General features: G+C 43.4%; 1 protein-coding gene across 1 annotated transcript; it reads left to right on the top strand.

Moving 5' to 3' along the window:
- The first annotated feature begins 230 nt into the window (after positions 1-230).
- On the top strand, positions 231-10,060 carry LOC105358587 (mucin-5AC-like). Its single transcript, XM_023962809.1, has 11 exons — positions 231-255; positions 359-526; positions 619-735; positions 907-1,004; positions 1,698-1,745; positions 1,971-2,030; positions 5,370-5,601; positions 6,868-7,217; positions 7,687-7,721; positions 8,612-9,701; positions 10,037-10,060. Exons 1-11 carry the CDS (start codon positions 231-233, stop codon positions 10,058-10,060), a joined length of 2,247 nt encoding a protein of 748 aa, XP_023818577.1.
- The last annotated feature ends 5,964 nt before the right edge of the window (positions 10,061-16,024 follow it).

The raw sequence follows: 16,024 nt of genomic DNA, 5'->3' as shown, positions 1-16,024 counted from the left end.
TTCTTTATTAGATCAAAAAAGAGACCATGTGGATGTTAAAAACTATTGCTTGTGCATAATAACTTGTTTCCAAAGGATAACTGCAGAAAATCAATGAAATATTGATTCATGTGATTCAAAAAGAATAGAAATGAAAATGTTTCCTCTCTGCAGCTGCTGCTCTTCAGTGTAACGCCTGTGCAGACACAGCATGTTCAACCACATCTAGCAAGACCTGCAGCTCAGGGAGCATGTGTATAACCGCTTCCATCACAGGTATCCTCCTCTCCTCTCATGACCGTACAGTGAAAGCCTGAAGCTGTTCTGGAAAGTTCTGTGGGGTTTCCATCAGTAGAACCAACTGTCTTTGACTCTGCAGCCTCTTCACCTGGAGCTTCAGGAACACAGGTCTACAAGGACTGTGCTGCTCCTTCTCTTTGTCCCACGGCTGGAACGGCAACGTTTTCCGTCAACTTGGGTTATTCCAGTGCCATTGCATCGGCTCAGTGCTGCGACTCCGACAACTGCAACTCCCAGACGTTGGCCTGTGAGTTCAAATCATCTCCAGAGCTGTCAGATCTGCTCTGTGAAGACCTTTTCATCTTTGGACATAACCAACTATGTTGTCTTGTGTTTCAGTTCCTACCCCTCAGTCTGCTAACGGCCTGACGTGTCTCGTCTGTGACCCGACCACCTCTCAGTGCAGCTCTACAGTTCCGTGTTCTGGAGACCAGACCAGCTGCTTCCAAGCAACCTGTGAGTTTTAGTGAGGTTCCACAGAGGAAAAGATCAAATATTAGGGATTTTTTCAAATAGAAATTTTAGAGACTTATCAATCAAAGAAGGAACTGGATTGGAGTTTCCTTTTCTGACTGTGGCTTTAGTCCAGCCTTTTCACAAGTTCACATCTTAAATCTTTCTTCCCAGTGACCAACGGCTCCACAACATATCCAGCTCTGGGCTGCACATCTCCTAACACATGTGCAGTTGCAGCCAACCTGGGAAACCTGCCTTTCATGCAGAACGTTGGTTCCATCACCACCGGACCAACCTGCTGCTCCACCAGCTCATGCAACACTATTCCCACCACAACCACAAGTTCTGCACCTACAACAGTTGCAGAAAGAACTTCTACAAGTGCTGAACTTACAACAGTTGCTGAAACAAATTCCACAAGCTCTGCACCTACAACAGTTGCTGAAACAACTTCCACAAGTGCTGAACCTACAACAGCTGCTGAAACAACTTCCACAAGCACCTCTTCTACAAAAGTTGCTGCAACAACTTCCACTAGCTCTGCACTTACAACAGTTGCTGAAACAACTTCCACAAGTGCTGAACCTACAACAGCTGCTGAAACAACATCCACAAGCACCTCTTCTACAAAAGTTGCTGCAACAACTTCCACTAGCTCTGCACTTACAACAGTTGCTGAAACAACTTCCACAAGCTCTGATCCTACAACCGTTGCTGAATCAACTTCCACAAGCTCTGCACTTACAACAGTTGCTGAAACAACTTCCACAAGCTCTGCACTTACAACAGTTGCTGAAACAACTTCCACAAGCTCTGATCCTACAACCGTTGCTGAATCAACTTCCACAAGCTCTGCACTTACAACAGTTGCTGAAACAACTTCCACAAGCTCTGCTCCAACAACAGTTGCTGAAACAACTTCCACAAGCTCTGATCCTACAACCGTTGCTGAAACAACTTCCACAAGCACTGCTTCTACAACAGTTGCTGAAACAACTTCCACAAGCTCTGCACCTACAACAGTTGCTGAAACAACTTCCACAAGCGCTGAACCTACAACCGTTGCTGAAACAACTTCCACAAGCTCTGATCCTACAACCGTTGCTGAAACAACTTCCACAAGCTCTGCACCTACAACCGTTGCTGAAACAACTTCCACAAGCGCTGAACCTACAACGGTTGCTGAAACAACTTCCACAAGCTCTGCTCCTACAACAGTTGCTGAAAGAAGTTCCACAAGCTCTGCTCCTACGGTTGTTGCTGAAACAACTTCCACAAGCTCTGAACCTACAAGAGTTGCTGAAACAACTTCTACAAGCTCTCCTCCAACAACAGTTGCTGAAACAACCGCCACAAGCTCTGCTCCTACAACAGTTGCTGAAAAAACTTCCACAAGCTCTGAACCTAAAACAGTTGCTGAAACAACTTCCACAAGCTCTGAACCTACAAGAGTTGCTGAAACAACTTCTACAAGCTCTCCTCCAACAACAGTTGCTGAAACAACCGCCACAAGCTCTGCTCCTACAACAGTTGCTGAAAAAACTTCTACAAGTTCTGAACCTACAACAGTTGCTGAAACAACTTCTACAAGTTCTGCACCTACAACAGTTGCTGAAACAACTTCCACAAGCTCTGCTCCTACAACAGTTGCTGAAACAACTTCTAAAAGCTCTGAACCTACAATAGTTGCTGAAACAACCGCCACAAGCTCTGCTCCTACAACAGTTGCTGAAAGAAGTTCCACAACCTCTGCTCCTACGGTTGTTGCTGAAACAACTTCCACAAGCTCTGAACCTACAAGAGTTGCTGAAACAACTTCTACAAGCTCTCCTCCAACAACAGTTGCTGAAAGAACTTCTACAAGCTTGGCATCTACAACAGTTGCTGAAACAACTTCCACAAGCTCTGCACCTACAACAGTTGCTGAAAAGACTTCCACAAGCTCTGAACCTACAACCGTTGCTGCAACAACTTTGACAAGCTCTGCATCTACAACAGTTGCTGAAGCAACTTCCACAAGTTCTGCTCCAACAACAGTTGCTGAAACAACTTCTACAAGCTCTGCATCTACAACAGTTGCTGAAACAACTTCCACAAGCTCTGCACCAACAACAGTTGCTGAAACAACTTCCACAAGCTCTGATCCTACAACCGTTGCTGAAACAACTTCCACAAGCACTGCTTCTACAACAGTTGCTGAAACAACTTCCACAAGCGCTGAACCTACAACCGTTGCTGAAACAACTTCCACAAGCTCTGATCCTACAACCGTTGCTGAAACAACTTCCACAAGCACTGCTTCTACAACAGTTGCTGAAACAACTTCCACAAGCTCTGCACCTACAACAGTTGCTGAAACAACTTCCACAAGCTCTGATCCTACAAACGTTGCTGAATCAACTTCCTCAAGCTCTGCTCCTACAACAGTTGCTGAATCAACTTCAACAAGCTCTGCACCTTCAACAGTTGCTGAAACAACTTCCACAAGCTCTGCACCTTCAACAGTTGCTGAACCAACTTCCACAGACACTGCGCCTACAACCGTTGCTGAAAAAACTTCCACAGGCGCTGAACCTACAACCGTTGCTGAAACAACTTCCACAAGCGCTGAACCTACAACAGTTGCTGAAACAACTTCCACAAGCTCTGCTCCTACAACAGTTGCTGAAACAACTTCCACAAGCTCTGAACCTACAACAGTTGCTAAGACAACTTCCACAAGCTCTGCACCTACAACAGTTGCTGAAACAACTTCCACAAGCTCTGCACCTACAACAGTTGCTGAAACAACTTCCACAAGCTCTGCACCTACAACAGTTGCTGAAACAACTTCCACAAGCTCTGAACCTACAACAGTTGCTGAAACAACTTCCACAAGCTCTGCATCTACAACAATTGCTGAAGCAACTTCTACAAGCTCTGCACCTACAACAGTTGCTGTGACAAATTTGACAAGCTCTGCACCTACAACAGTTGCTGAAACAACTTCTACAAGCTCTGCTCAAACAACAGTTGCTGAAACAACTTCCACAAGCTCTGCACCTACAACAGTTGCTGAAACAACTTCCACAAGCGCTGAACCTACAACCGTTGCTGAAACAACTTCCACAAGCTCTGATCCTACAACCGTTGCTGAAACAACTTCAACATACGCTGAACCTACAACCGTTGCTGAAACAACTTCCACAAGCTCTGATCCTACAACAGTTGCTGAAACAACTTCCACAAGCTCTGCTCCAACAACAGTTGCTGAAACAACTTCCACAAGCTCTGATCCTACAACCGTTGCTGAAACAACTTCCACAAGTGCTGAACCTACAACGGTTGCTGAAACAACTTCCACAAGCACCTCTTCTACAAAAGTTGCTGAAACAACTTCCACAAGTTCTGCGCTTACAACAGTTGCTGAAACAACTTCCACAAGCTCTGCACTTACAACAGTTGCTGAAACAACTTCCACAAGCTCTGATCCTACAACCGTTGCTGAATCAACTTCCACAAGCTCTGCACTTACAACAGTTGCTGAAACAACTTCCACAAGCTCTGCTCCAACAACAGTTGCTGAAACAACTTCCACAAGCTCTGATCCTACAACCGTTGCTGAAACAACTTCTACAAGCACTGCTTCTACAACAGTTGCTGAAACAACTTCCACAAGCTCTGCACCTACAACAGTTGCTGAAACAACTTCCACAAGCGCTGAACCTACAACCGTTGCTGAAACAACTTCCACAAGCTCTGATCCTACAACCGTTGCTGAAACAACTTCCACAAGCGCTGAACCTACAACCGTTGCTGAAACAACTTCCACAAGCGCTGAACCTACAACGGTTGCTGAAACAACTTCCACAAGCTCTGCTCCTACAACAGTTGCTGAAACAACTTCCACAAGCTCTGCACCTACAACAGTTGCTGAAACAACTTCCAAAAGCTCTGCTCCTACAACAGTTGCTGAAAGAAGTTCCACAAGCTCTGCTCCTACGGTTGTTGCTGAAACAACTTCCACTAGCTCTGAACCTACAAGAGTTGCTGAAACAACTTCTACAAGCTCTCCTCCAACAACAGTTGCTGAAACAACCGCCACAAGCTCTGCTCCTACAACAGTTGCTGAAAAAACTTCCACAAGCTCTGAACCTAAAACAGTTGCTGAAACAACTTCCACAGACACTGCGCCTACAACCGTTGCTGAAAAAACTTCCACAAGCGCTGAACCTACAACAGTTGCTGAAACAACTTCCACAAGCTCTGAACCTACAACAGTTGCTAAGACAACTTCCACAAGCTCTGCACCTACAACAGTTGCTGAAACAACTTCCACAAGCTCTGCACCTACAACAGTTGCTGAAACAACTTCCACAAGCTCTGCACCTACAAGAGTTGCTGAAACAACTTCTACAAGCTCTCCTCCAACAACAGTTGCTGAAACAACCACCACAAGCTCTGCTCCTACAACAGTTGCTGAAACACCTTCTATAAGCTCTGAACCTACAACAGTTGCTGAAAAAACTTCTACAAGTTCTGCACCTACAACAGTTGCTGAAACAACTTCCACAAGCTCTGAACCTACAACAGTTGCTAAGACAACTTCCACAAGCTCTGCACCTACAACAGTTGCTGAAACAACTTCCACAAGCTCTGCACCTACAACAGTTGCTGAAACAACTTCCACAAGCTCTGCACCTACAACAGTTGCTGAAACAACTTCCACAAGCTCTGAACCTACAACAGTTGCTGAAACAACTTCCACAAGCTCTGCATCTACAACAATTGCTGAAGCAACTTCTACAAGCTCTGCACCTACAACAGTTGCTGTGACAAATTTGACAAGCTCTGCACCTACAACAGTTGCTGAAACAACTTCTACAAGCTCTGCTCAAACAACAGTTGCTGAAACAACTTCCACAAGCTCTGCACCTACAACAGTTGCTGAAACAACTTCCACAAGCGCTGAACCTACAACCGTTGCTGAAACAACTTCCACAAGCTCTGATCCTACAACCGTTGCTGAAACAACTTTAACATACGCTGAACCTACAACCGTTGCTGAAACAACTTCCACAAGCTCTGATCCTACAACAGTTGCTGAAACAACTTCCACAAGCTCTGCTCCAACAACAGTTGCTGAAACAACTTCCACAAGCTCTGCACCTACAACAGTTGCTGAAAAGACTTCCACAAGCTCTGCTCCTACAACGGTTGCTGAAACAACTTCTACAAGCTCTGAACCTACAACCGTTGCTGCAACAACTTTGACAAGCTCTGCATCTACAACAGTTGCTGAAGCAACTTCCACAAGTTCTGCTCCAACAACAGTTGCTGAAACAACTTCTACAAGCTCTGCATCTACAACAGTTGCTGAAACAACTTCCACAAGCTCTGCACCTACAACAGTTGCTGAAACAACTTCCACAAGCTCTGCTCCTACAACAGTTGCTGAAACAACTTCTGCAAGCTCTGAACCTACAACCGTTGCTGCAACAACTTCTACAAGCTCAGCATCTACAACAGTTGCTGAAAAAACTTCCACAAGCACTGCAGCTACAACAGTTGCTGAAACAACTTCCACAAGCTCCACATCTACAACAGTTGCTGCAACAACTTTGACTAGCTCTTCATCTACAACAGTTGCTGCAACAACTTCCACAAGCTCTGCTCCTACAACAGTTGCTGAAACAACTTCTAAAAGCTCTGCACCTGCAACAGTTGCTGAAAAAAATTCTACAAGTTCTGCGCCTACAACCGTTGCTGAAACAACTTCCACAAGCTCTGAACCTACAACAGTTGCTGAAACAACTTCCACAAGCTCTGAACCTACAACAGTTGCTGAAACAACTTCCACAAGCTCTGAACCTACAACAGTTGCTGAAACAACTTCCACAAGCTCTGCACCTACAACAATAGCTGAAACAACTTCCACAAGCTTGGCATCTACAACAGTTGCCGAAACAACTTCTACAAGCTCTGAACCTATAACCGTTGCTGCAACAACTTTGACAAGCTCTGCATCTACAGCAGTTGCTGATACAACTACCACAAGTGCTGAACCTACAACAGTTGCTGAAACAACTTCCACAAGCCCTGCATCTACAAGAGTTGCTGAAACAACTTCTACAAGCTCTGCTCCAACAACAGTTGCTGAAACAACTTCTACAAGCTCGGCATCTACAACAGTTGCTGAAAAAACTTCTACAAGCTCTGCTCCTACAACAGTTGCTGAAACAACTTCTACAAAATCTGCACCTGCAACAGTTGCTGAAACAACTTCCACAAGCTTGGCTCCTACAACAGTAACTGAGACAACTTCCACAAGCTCTGAACCTAGAACAGTTGCTGAAACAACTTCTACAAGGTCTGAATCTACAACAGTTGCTGAAAAAACTTCTACAAGCTCTCCTCCAACAACAGTTGCTGAAACAACCGCCACAAGCTCTGCTCCTACGGTTGTTGCTGAAACAACTTCCACAAGCTCTGAACCTACAAGAGTTGCTGAAACAACTTCTACAAGCTCTCCTCCAACAACAGTTGCTGAAACAACCGCCACAAGCTCTGCTCCTACAACAGTTGCTGAAACACCTTCTATAAGCTCTGAACCTACAACAGTTGCTGAAAAAACTTCTACAAGTTCTGCACCTACAACAGTTGCTGAAACAACTTCCACAAGCTCTGCTCCTACAACAGTTGCTGAAACAACTTCAAAAAGCTCTGAACCTACAACAGTTGCTGAAACAACCGCCACAAGCTCTGCTCCTACAACAGTTGCTGAAAAAACTTCTTCAAGCTCTGCACCTACAACAGTTGCTGAAACAACTTCCACAAGCTCTGAACCTACAACAGTTGCTGAAACAACTTCCACAAGCTCTGAACCTACAACAGTTGCTGAAACAACTTCCACAAGCTCTGAACCTACAACAGTTGCTGAAACAACTTCCACAAGCTCTGCTCCTACAACAGTTGCTGAAAGAAGTTCCACAACCTCTGCTCCTACGGTTGTTGCTGAAACAACTTCCACAAGCTCTGAACCTACAAGAGTTGCTGAAACAACTTCTACAAGCTCTCCTCCAACAACAGTTGCTGAAACAACTTCTACAAGCTTGGCATCTACAACAGTTGCTGAAACAACTTCCACAAGCTCTGCACCTACAACAGTTGCTGAAAAGACTTCCACAAGCTCTGCTCCTACAACAGTTGCTGAAACAACTTCTACAAGCTCTGAACCTACAACCGTTGCTGCAACAACTTTGACAAGCTCTGCATCTACAACAGTTGCTGAAGCAACTTCCACAAGTTCTGCTCCAACAACAGTTGCTGAAACAACTTCTACAAGCTCTGCATCTACAACAGTTGCTGAAACAACTTCCACAAGCTCTGCACCTACAACAGTTGCTGAAACAACTTCCACAAGCTCTGCTCCTACAACAGTTGCTGAGACAACTTCTGCAAGCTCTGAACCTACAACCGTTGCTGCAACAACTTCTACAAGCTCAGCATCTACAACAGTTGCTGAAACAACTTCCACAAGCACTGCAGCTACAACAGTTGCTGAAACAACTTCCACAAGCTCCACATCTACAACAGTTGCTGCAACAACTTTGACTAGCTCTTCATCTACAACAGTTGCTGCAACAACTTCCACAAGCTCTGCTCCTACAACAGTTGCTGAAACAACTTCTAAAAGCTCTGCACCTGCAACAGTTGCTGAAAAAAATTCTACAAGTTCTGCGCCTACAACCGTTGCTGAAACAACTTCCACAAGCTCTGAACCTACAACAGTTGCTGAAACAACTTCCACAAGCTCTGAACCTACAACAGTTGCTGAAACAACTTCCACAAGCTCTGAACCTACAACAGTTGCTGAAACAACTTCCACAAGCTCTGCACCTACAACAATAGCTGAAACAACTTCCACAAGCTCTGCTCCTACAACAGTTGCCGAAACAACTTCTACAAGCTCTGAACCTATAACCGTTGCTGCAACAACTTTGACAAGCTCTGCATCTACAGCAGTTGCTGATACAACTACCACAAGTGCTGAACCTACAACAGTTGCTGAAACAACTTCCACAAGCCCTGCATCTACAACAGTTGCTGAAACAACTTCCACAAGCCCTGCATCTACAACAGTTGCTGAAACAACTTCTACAAGCTCGGCATCTACAACAGTTGCTGAAAAAACTTCTACAAGCTCTGCACTTACAACAGTTGCTGAAAAAACTTCTACAAGCTCTGCTCCTACAACAGTTGCTGAAACAACTTCTACAAAATCTGCACCTGCAACAGTTGCTGAAACAACTTCCACAAGCTTGGCTCCTACAACAGTAACTGAGACAACTTCCACAAGCTCTGAACCTAGAACAGTTGCTGAAACAACTTCTACAAGGTCTGAATCTACAACAGTTGCTGAAAAAACTTCTACAAGCTCTACACCTACAGCAGTTGCTGAAACAACTTCCACAAGCTCCACATCTACAACAGTTGCTGAGACAATTTCCACACGTTCTGCACCTACAACAGTTGCTGAAACCACTTCCACAAGCTCTGCACCTACAACAGTTGCTGAAACAACATCTTCAAGTGCTAAACATACAACAGTTGCTGCAACAACTTTGACTAGCTCTGCATCTACAACAGTTGCTGAAACAACTTCTACAAGCTCTGAACCTACAACAGTAGCTGAAACAACTTCCACAAGCTCTGAACCTACAACAGTTGCTGAAACAACTTCCACAAGCTCTGCACCTACAACAGTTGCTGAAACAACATCTTCGAGTGCTAAACATACAACAGTTGCTGCAACAACTTTGACTAGCTCTGCATCTACAACAGTTGCTGAAACAACTTCTACAAGCTCTGAACCTACAACAGTTGCTGCAACAACTTTGACAAGCTCTGCATCTACAACAGTTGCTGAAATAACTTCTACAAGTTCTGCACCTACAACAGTTGCTGAAACAACTTCCACAAGCTCTGCATCTACAGCAGTTGCTGAAACAAATACAACAAGCTCTGCACCTACAACAGTTGTTGAAACAACTTCCACAAGCTCTGCAACAGTTGCTGAAACAACTTCCACAAGTTCTGCACCTACAACAGTTGCTGAAACAACTTCTAAAAGCTCTGCACCTACAACAGTTGCTGAAACAACTTCCACAAGCTCTGCACCTACAACAGTTGCTGAAACAAATACAACAAGCTCTGCACCTACAACAGTTGTTGAAACAACTTCCACAAGATCTGCAACAGTTGCTGAAACAACTTCCACAAGTTCTGCACCTACAACAGTTGCTGAAACAATTTCTAAAAGCTCTGCACCTGCAACAGTTGCTGAAACAACTTCCACAAGCTCTGCACCTACAACAGTTGCTGAAACAAATACAACAAGCTCTGCACCTACAACAGTTGTTGAAACAACTTCCACAAGCTCTGCAACAGTTGCTGAAACAACTTCCACAAGTTCTGCTCCTTCAACAGTTGCTGAAACATCTTCCACAAGCTCTGCACCTACAACAGTTGCTGAAACAAATACAACAAGCTCTGCACCTACAACAGTTGTTGAAACAACTTCCACAAGCTCTGCAACAGTTGCTGAAACAACTTCCACAAGTTCTGCACCTACAACAGTTGCTGAAACAATTTCTAAAAGCTCTGCACCTGCAACAGTTGCTGAAACAACTTCCACAAGCTCTGCACCTACAACAGTTGCTGAAACAAATACAACAAGCTCTGCACCTACAACAGTTGTTGAAACAACTTCCACAAGCTCTGCAACAGTTGCTGAAACAACTTCCACAAGTTCTGCACCTACAACAGTTGCTGAAACAACTTCTAAAAGCTCTGCACCTTCAACAGTTGCTGAAACAACTTCCACAAGCTCTGCACCTACAACAGTTGCTGAAACAACATCTTCAAGTGCTAAACATACAACAGTTGCTGCAACAACTTTGACTAACTCTGCATCTACAACAGTTGCTGAAACAACTTCTACAAGCTCTGAACCTACAACAGTTGCTGCAACAACTTTGACAAGCTCTGCATCTACAACAGTTGTTGAAACAACTTCCACAAGCTCTGCAACAGTTGCTGAAACAACTTCCACAAGTTCTGCACTTACAACAGTTGCTGAAACAACTTCCACAAGTTCTGCACCTACAACAGTTGCTGAAACAACTTCTAAAAGCTCTGCACCTACAACAGTTGCTGAAACAAATACAACACGCTCTGCACCTACAACAGTTGTTCGAACAACTTCCACAAGCTCTGCAACAGTTGCTGAAACAACTTCCACAAGTTTTGCACCTACAACAGTTGCTGAAAGAACTTCTAAAAGTTCTGCACCTACAACAGTTGCTGAAACAACTTCTACAAGCTCTGCAACAGTTGCTGAAACAACTTCCACAAGTTCTGCACCTACAACAGTTGCTGAAACAATTTCTAAAAGCTCTGCACCTGCAACAGTTGCTGAAACAACTTCCACAAGCTCTGCACCTACAACAGTTGCTGAAACAAATACAACAAGCTCTGCACCTACAACAGTTGTTGAAACAACTTCCACAAGCTCTGCAACAGTTGCTGAAACAACTTCCACAAGTTCTGCACCTACAACAGTTGCTGAAACAACTTCTAAAAGCTCTGCACCTTCAACAGTTGCTGAAACAACTTCCACAAGCTCTGCACCTACAACAGTTGCTGAAACAACATCTTCAAGTGCTAAACATACAACAGTTGCTGCAACAACTTTGACTAACTCTGAACCTACAACAGTTGCTGCAACAACTTTGACAAGCTCTGCATCTACAACAGTTGCTGAAATAACTTCCACAAGCTCTGCACCTTCAACAGTTGCTGAAACATCTTCCACAAGCTATGCACCTACAACAGTTGCTGAGACAATTTCCACAAGCCCTGCAGCTACAACAGTTGCTGAGACAACTTCCACAAGACCCTCAACGGCAAAAATTGATCCTATAACACCTAAGAGTACAACAGTTGCTCAATTAAGCTCATCAACTCCTACAACTACAACAGTTTCTTTATCGGTAACAAATGCTGGAGCCGTTGCTGCAACCAACACTCAGTCAACCACTGTGTCAACAACCACCAGTTCTGGATCTTCTGTCCAAATGTGTCTCTTTAATCTCCTGCTTGGTCTCATTGTCTTCGTCTTGTAGTTGATGACGATGTTGCAGGGAATTACAATAGAGATTGTTAGGAACAGGAAAGTCCCATTTCTGTCCATTTTTGTGTAAAACATTAAATTTAGGTAAAAAAATGTGAATATTTATTAAGGATATGAAGATCAACCTAAATAATATTTATTTTGTGTAAATACAGTCTCTGTTCTACGTTGATATTTGTTGTAGGAACAAATATTTATTGTTTTTAAATCAGGTGGATTTATCCCTCTGTTGTTGTTCATACTGTTTTTATCTTTACTCCACTGTCCTCTGAAATAAAGTCTATTCTTTCAGAAAACTGTCAGAATTCCTGAATATCAACCCTCAGTTGCATTCTCCGAGCTGCTGGTTTCTGACGGCGTGACGTCGGATTTTCAAACACATTTCCTGCTTTAAGCCAAACTTTATCGTCTTTGCTGTTGACCCCTTAGCCCGTCAGGTAACAGGTCCGACTTTTTTCTCTTTTAGCAGCGTCTTCTAACAAATACTGTAAACGTTACGGGATGAGAAAGAAACTGTGTCACCAAGGTGTCAGAACCTCAAGACAACGTCACCTGGATGAACAGGAATCTTTATTGACACGTCTGCAGTCACAAAACGGTCTTGACTTAAAAATACCTGCAACATCAGCGTAATACACCATAAACATGAAACCATTCCAAATGTAACTTTTGAAAACTTGATCTTTTTTACTTTGCTGATAAACGTGGAAACACTTTTCATTGACATTTACAAGCATTAGTAATGTGTTAATAAGCTTTATAAGACAATTAGTATTTATACGTTTCTTACTGATCCTTTATGAGTTTACGATGCTGATTATGAAGACATTTATTAGCATGTAGAGCCTTACTGGACATTTAGAAATCATTTATTATCATGTCTACAGGCATCCAACATGTAACAGGCATATCAGAGGGTTTATTGACAAATCTGTAAAGATTTGATTTTTTTTTTTTTTTTCCAACTTGTCCTGTCCAACAGCTGGGCAGACAGATGAGAGCTGAGGGCCTCTTGTGTTGGACATATTTTACTTTAACAAGAGGGGTTATTAATCTTCAGACAAACCAAAGGTATGTCTGAATAAACCCCTTTTGGAATTGAGGCCAAACTTTATTCATTTCAACCATGTTTGAAAATCTTTGGTGTTGGACCGGACGGAAAAGGAAAGATTTGATTTTTGATTTGATTTGAGATGGTTTATCTCAAGCAATCCAATAAGAATAATACACAAAAACAATAATCAGTTATACATTCATATAAAGACGTATCAAACTTAGGATATTTAGACATATTAATAAATATTGCTTGAAAGGGAGTGGAAGGAAGTGAATTTATATACCCCCCCCCTTTCCCGTTCTACCGTAACAATTTTATTACATGATTTATCATTATCCGGTTCATAACTTTATCAGACAGAATTAAGAATCTGTCATGGTTTGGGTTTATTTTGTATTGGTTTTTCCTTTATATCTTGTTCTGTCATGTTTTCAGTTCTGTTTCCTGTTTTATTTTGAAAGGTTTCCTGTTTTGTCATGTTCTTGAGTTTTACTTGCTCTGTCCCAATCTGCCCTGATCATGTTCACCTGTGTCTTGTCATTCCTGTCTGTATTTAAGTCTTGTCTCTGCCTTCCTCTTGTGCTGGTCCATTAATGTCTTAAATGTCTCTTCGTCTCTGCATTGTGTTCATGTTTTGTACCACTGTTAGTTGTAGTTTTGTTACCCTGCTCTGCAGCGCTTTTTGTTAGTAATTAAACCCTTTGCCCTGGAACCGTGTGCCTCCGGCCTCTGCATTCTGGGTCCTTCATGCTCCCCTGTCCCCCCTCCTGACAGAATCCTGAAGTATCAATAATTCACTAGGAAAGATGATGTCATGGTGCCTCTGTCAGACTCCTCCCCCTCCCCTCTCTGCTTGACCTCATTCACCTCAGCTGCATCCACTCATCTCATCAGCCTGTCAGACCTTCATAAGGAGCTCCACGACCAGGATTCAACGCCAGTTCGTTGCCTCTAATGGTGCTTAGTCTGGCCTCTCTTTGTCTCATGTCATGAACCTCTTGTCTTCGTCTCATGAACCTAATTTCCTGTTCCAGGAAAACCTACTCCCACGAGTGGACGGCTAAGCTGATACGCCGAGCAGAAAACCATCTGAACTCACCTTCTCAGTGGAGCCTTTTGTCGAACGCCACGTCTCAAGCCACAGCTGGACCCTCAAGCTACGCCTCAAGCCATCGACGCCCCTCTGGTTTCGCCACGAACCCACGGACCCTCTCCAGCCACGTCGCCTCCCTGCCGCATCAAGACAACCTCACCAGCGGAACAAATAAATCTGTTTCTTACCACTACTCACCTCCTGTCCTCCTTCCGGGTTCCAGCATCAGGGTCTGCCTAGCCTTGTTAGCTATGACAGATGAATTACTTAAATTATGTAAATTAGACATAACTATTTCAGAAATCAACATAGCAAATGTAGATTAGTTATCTTAAATAAATGCAGATTAGTTTCATTAGAAAAATCATGACTATGATTAAAAATAACACTTATCAGTAAAATAGACAAAACACTTTCAAAAATCTTCAAAGCATAAATTGATCAAGTATCAAAAGTTAAACATATGTGCCAATTATGTTTCATTAGAAAAAATCATGAATCACTTTTTGGAACAAGTGAAATAATATAATTAGAAATCAATCAATTTAACCGTCTTCAATAATTGATTAAGCTTTTTCTAAATTATAATTATAAGGTAATTCTGTGAAATAAAAGGGTCAATATTCTGAGTGTGACGTCATCATCACTGGTCCCAAGGCCCATACCGATCTAGCAGGCCGAACACATACTGTACCTCCAACGGCCCAAGAAAACAACAGCTCGTCAAAGAAAACATGGAACTGCTTCTCTAAAACAAGACAGACCGTTGGAAAACCTGGACCGGATTCCCTGCACAAAGGACCGAATACAGGAAACAGCAGCCCCCCAGAAAAACCCGGAACAGTTTTTTATTTTTTGAAAGATTAAGAGTTTTTGCCATTTGTACATGTACAACAAGTACGTTGGAACTTTTCTACGGCAGCTCTCAAGTCAGGGTGAATTACAGAGGACGACAAAACAACAAAAAGGAACAGGGTTCACACATAAGATGAGGAACAAAATTTTAGAAAGAAGAGAGTAAAAATATTGCAGTGTCCCAATCCTTTCATCGTTGCACTTTTTGTTGTGTTTGTGACACATTGTGGTTGTCAATTGTCCATTGTTCATTGCACCTAGTGTCCCGGCTGGTTAGCATGTTGTGTGGTTCACTTCAGTCTGTTCTCCCCTCTCTTATGTCCTGTGCTAGCATTCTGACTGCTATTGTGGAAGAGTTGTGGCCTGAGTCCTTCTGTTGCGTTGCCTGTAGATGGTCTCGAAGGTTGCAACCGATGATTTTTCCTCCTGTATTGATGACCCTTTGCAGCATCTTCTTCTCCTTTAAGGTTTTGTTTCCAAACCGAGCTGTTAGTCTGCTGTTGAGGATGCTTCCTAAAAGCCCCCTGTAGGCTTGGGTGAGGGTCCGGCCTTCATCAGCAGCCTGATGAAGTACCACCTCTGCTGGGCTTTCTTTTCTGTGGCAACAGTGTTTCTTTATCAGCTGAGGCTGTTAGTGATCTGCAGACACAGGAACCCGTGACGGTTTTTGCTCCACCACAGTCCCGTTGAGCGGCTGATGTGGCTGTACTTTCCTTATAGTCCACGATTGTTTCTTTTGTTTTTCCACATTGAGAAGGTTTTTGTCCTTACCGTAGATTGTGATCTTGAGCACATGGTCTCTGGACATGGAAAAGGGTTGCCATATAAGATACTGGATCTTTCGACATGTTAGTAATGAAAATGTGTGGACAAAGGTTAAGCAGCAACATGACCAGTTAACCCTTGTGTTATCTTAGATGACCCCCCCCCCAGCCAGCAAAGCCAAGTGGGCCCCATATGGTTTAAAAATGGGCAGAAAATGTGGGCCCCGAATGGTTTTGTCCGCAGTTTCCGTGGTGGCCCCAACTGTGTATGCCCACATAGGCTTGAAGTGGGTGCTGAGTGGGTGTCATATAGGCCCCAGATTGGTAAATAATATTAGAACCCATGT

This window comes from Oryzias latipes, chromosome 14, assembly GCF_002234675.1.
Source record: "Oryzias latipes chromosome 14, ASM223467v1".
Taxonomy (NCBI): domain Eukaryota; kingdom Metazoa; phylum Chordata; class Actinopteri; order Beloniformes; family Adrianichthyidae; genus Oryzias; species Oryzias latipes.
The sequence above is the reverse complement of the archived record's forward strand: the minus strand, read 5'-3'. Positions and strand labels throughout refer to the sequence as shown.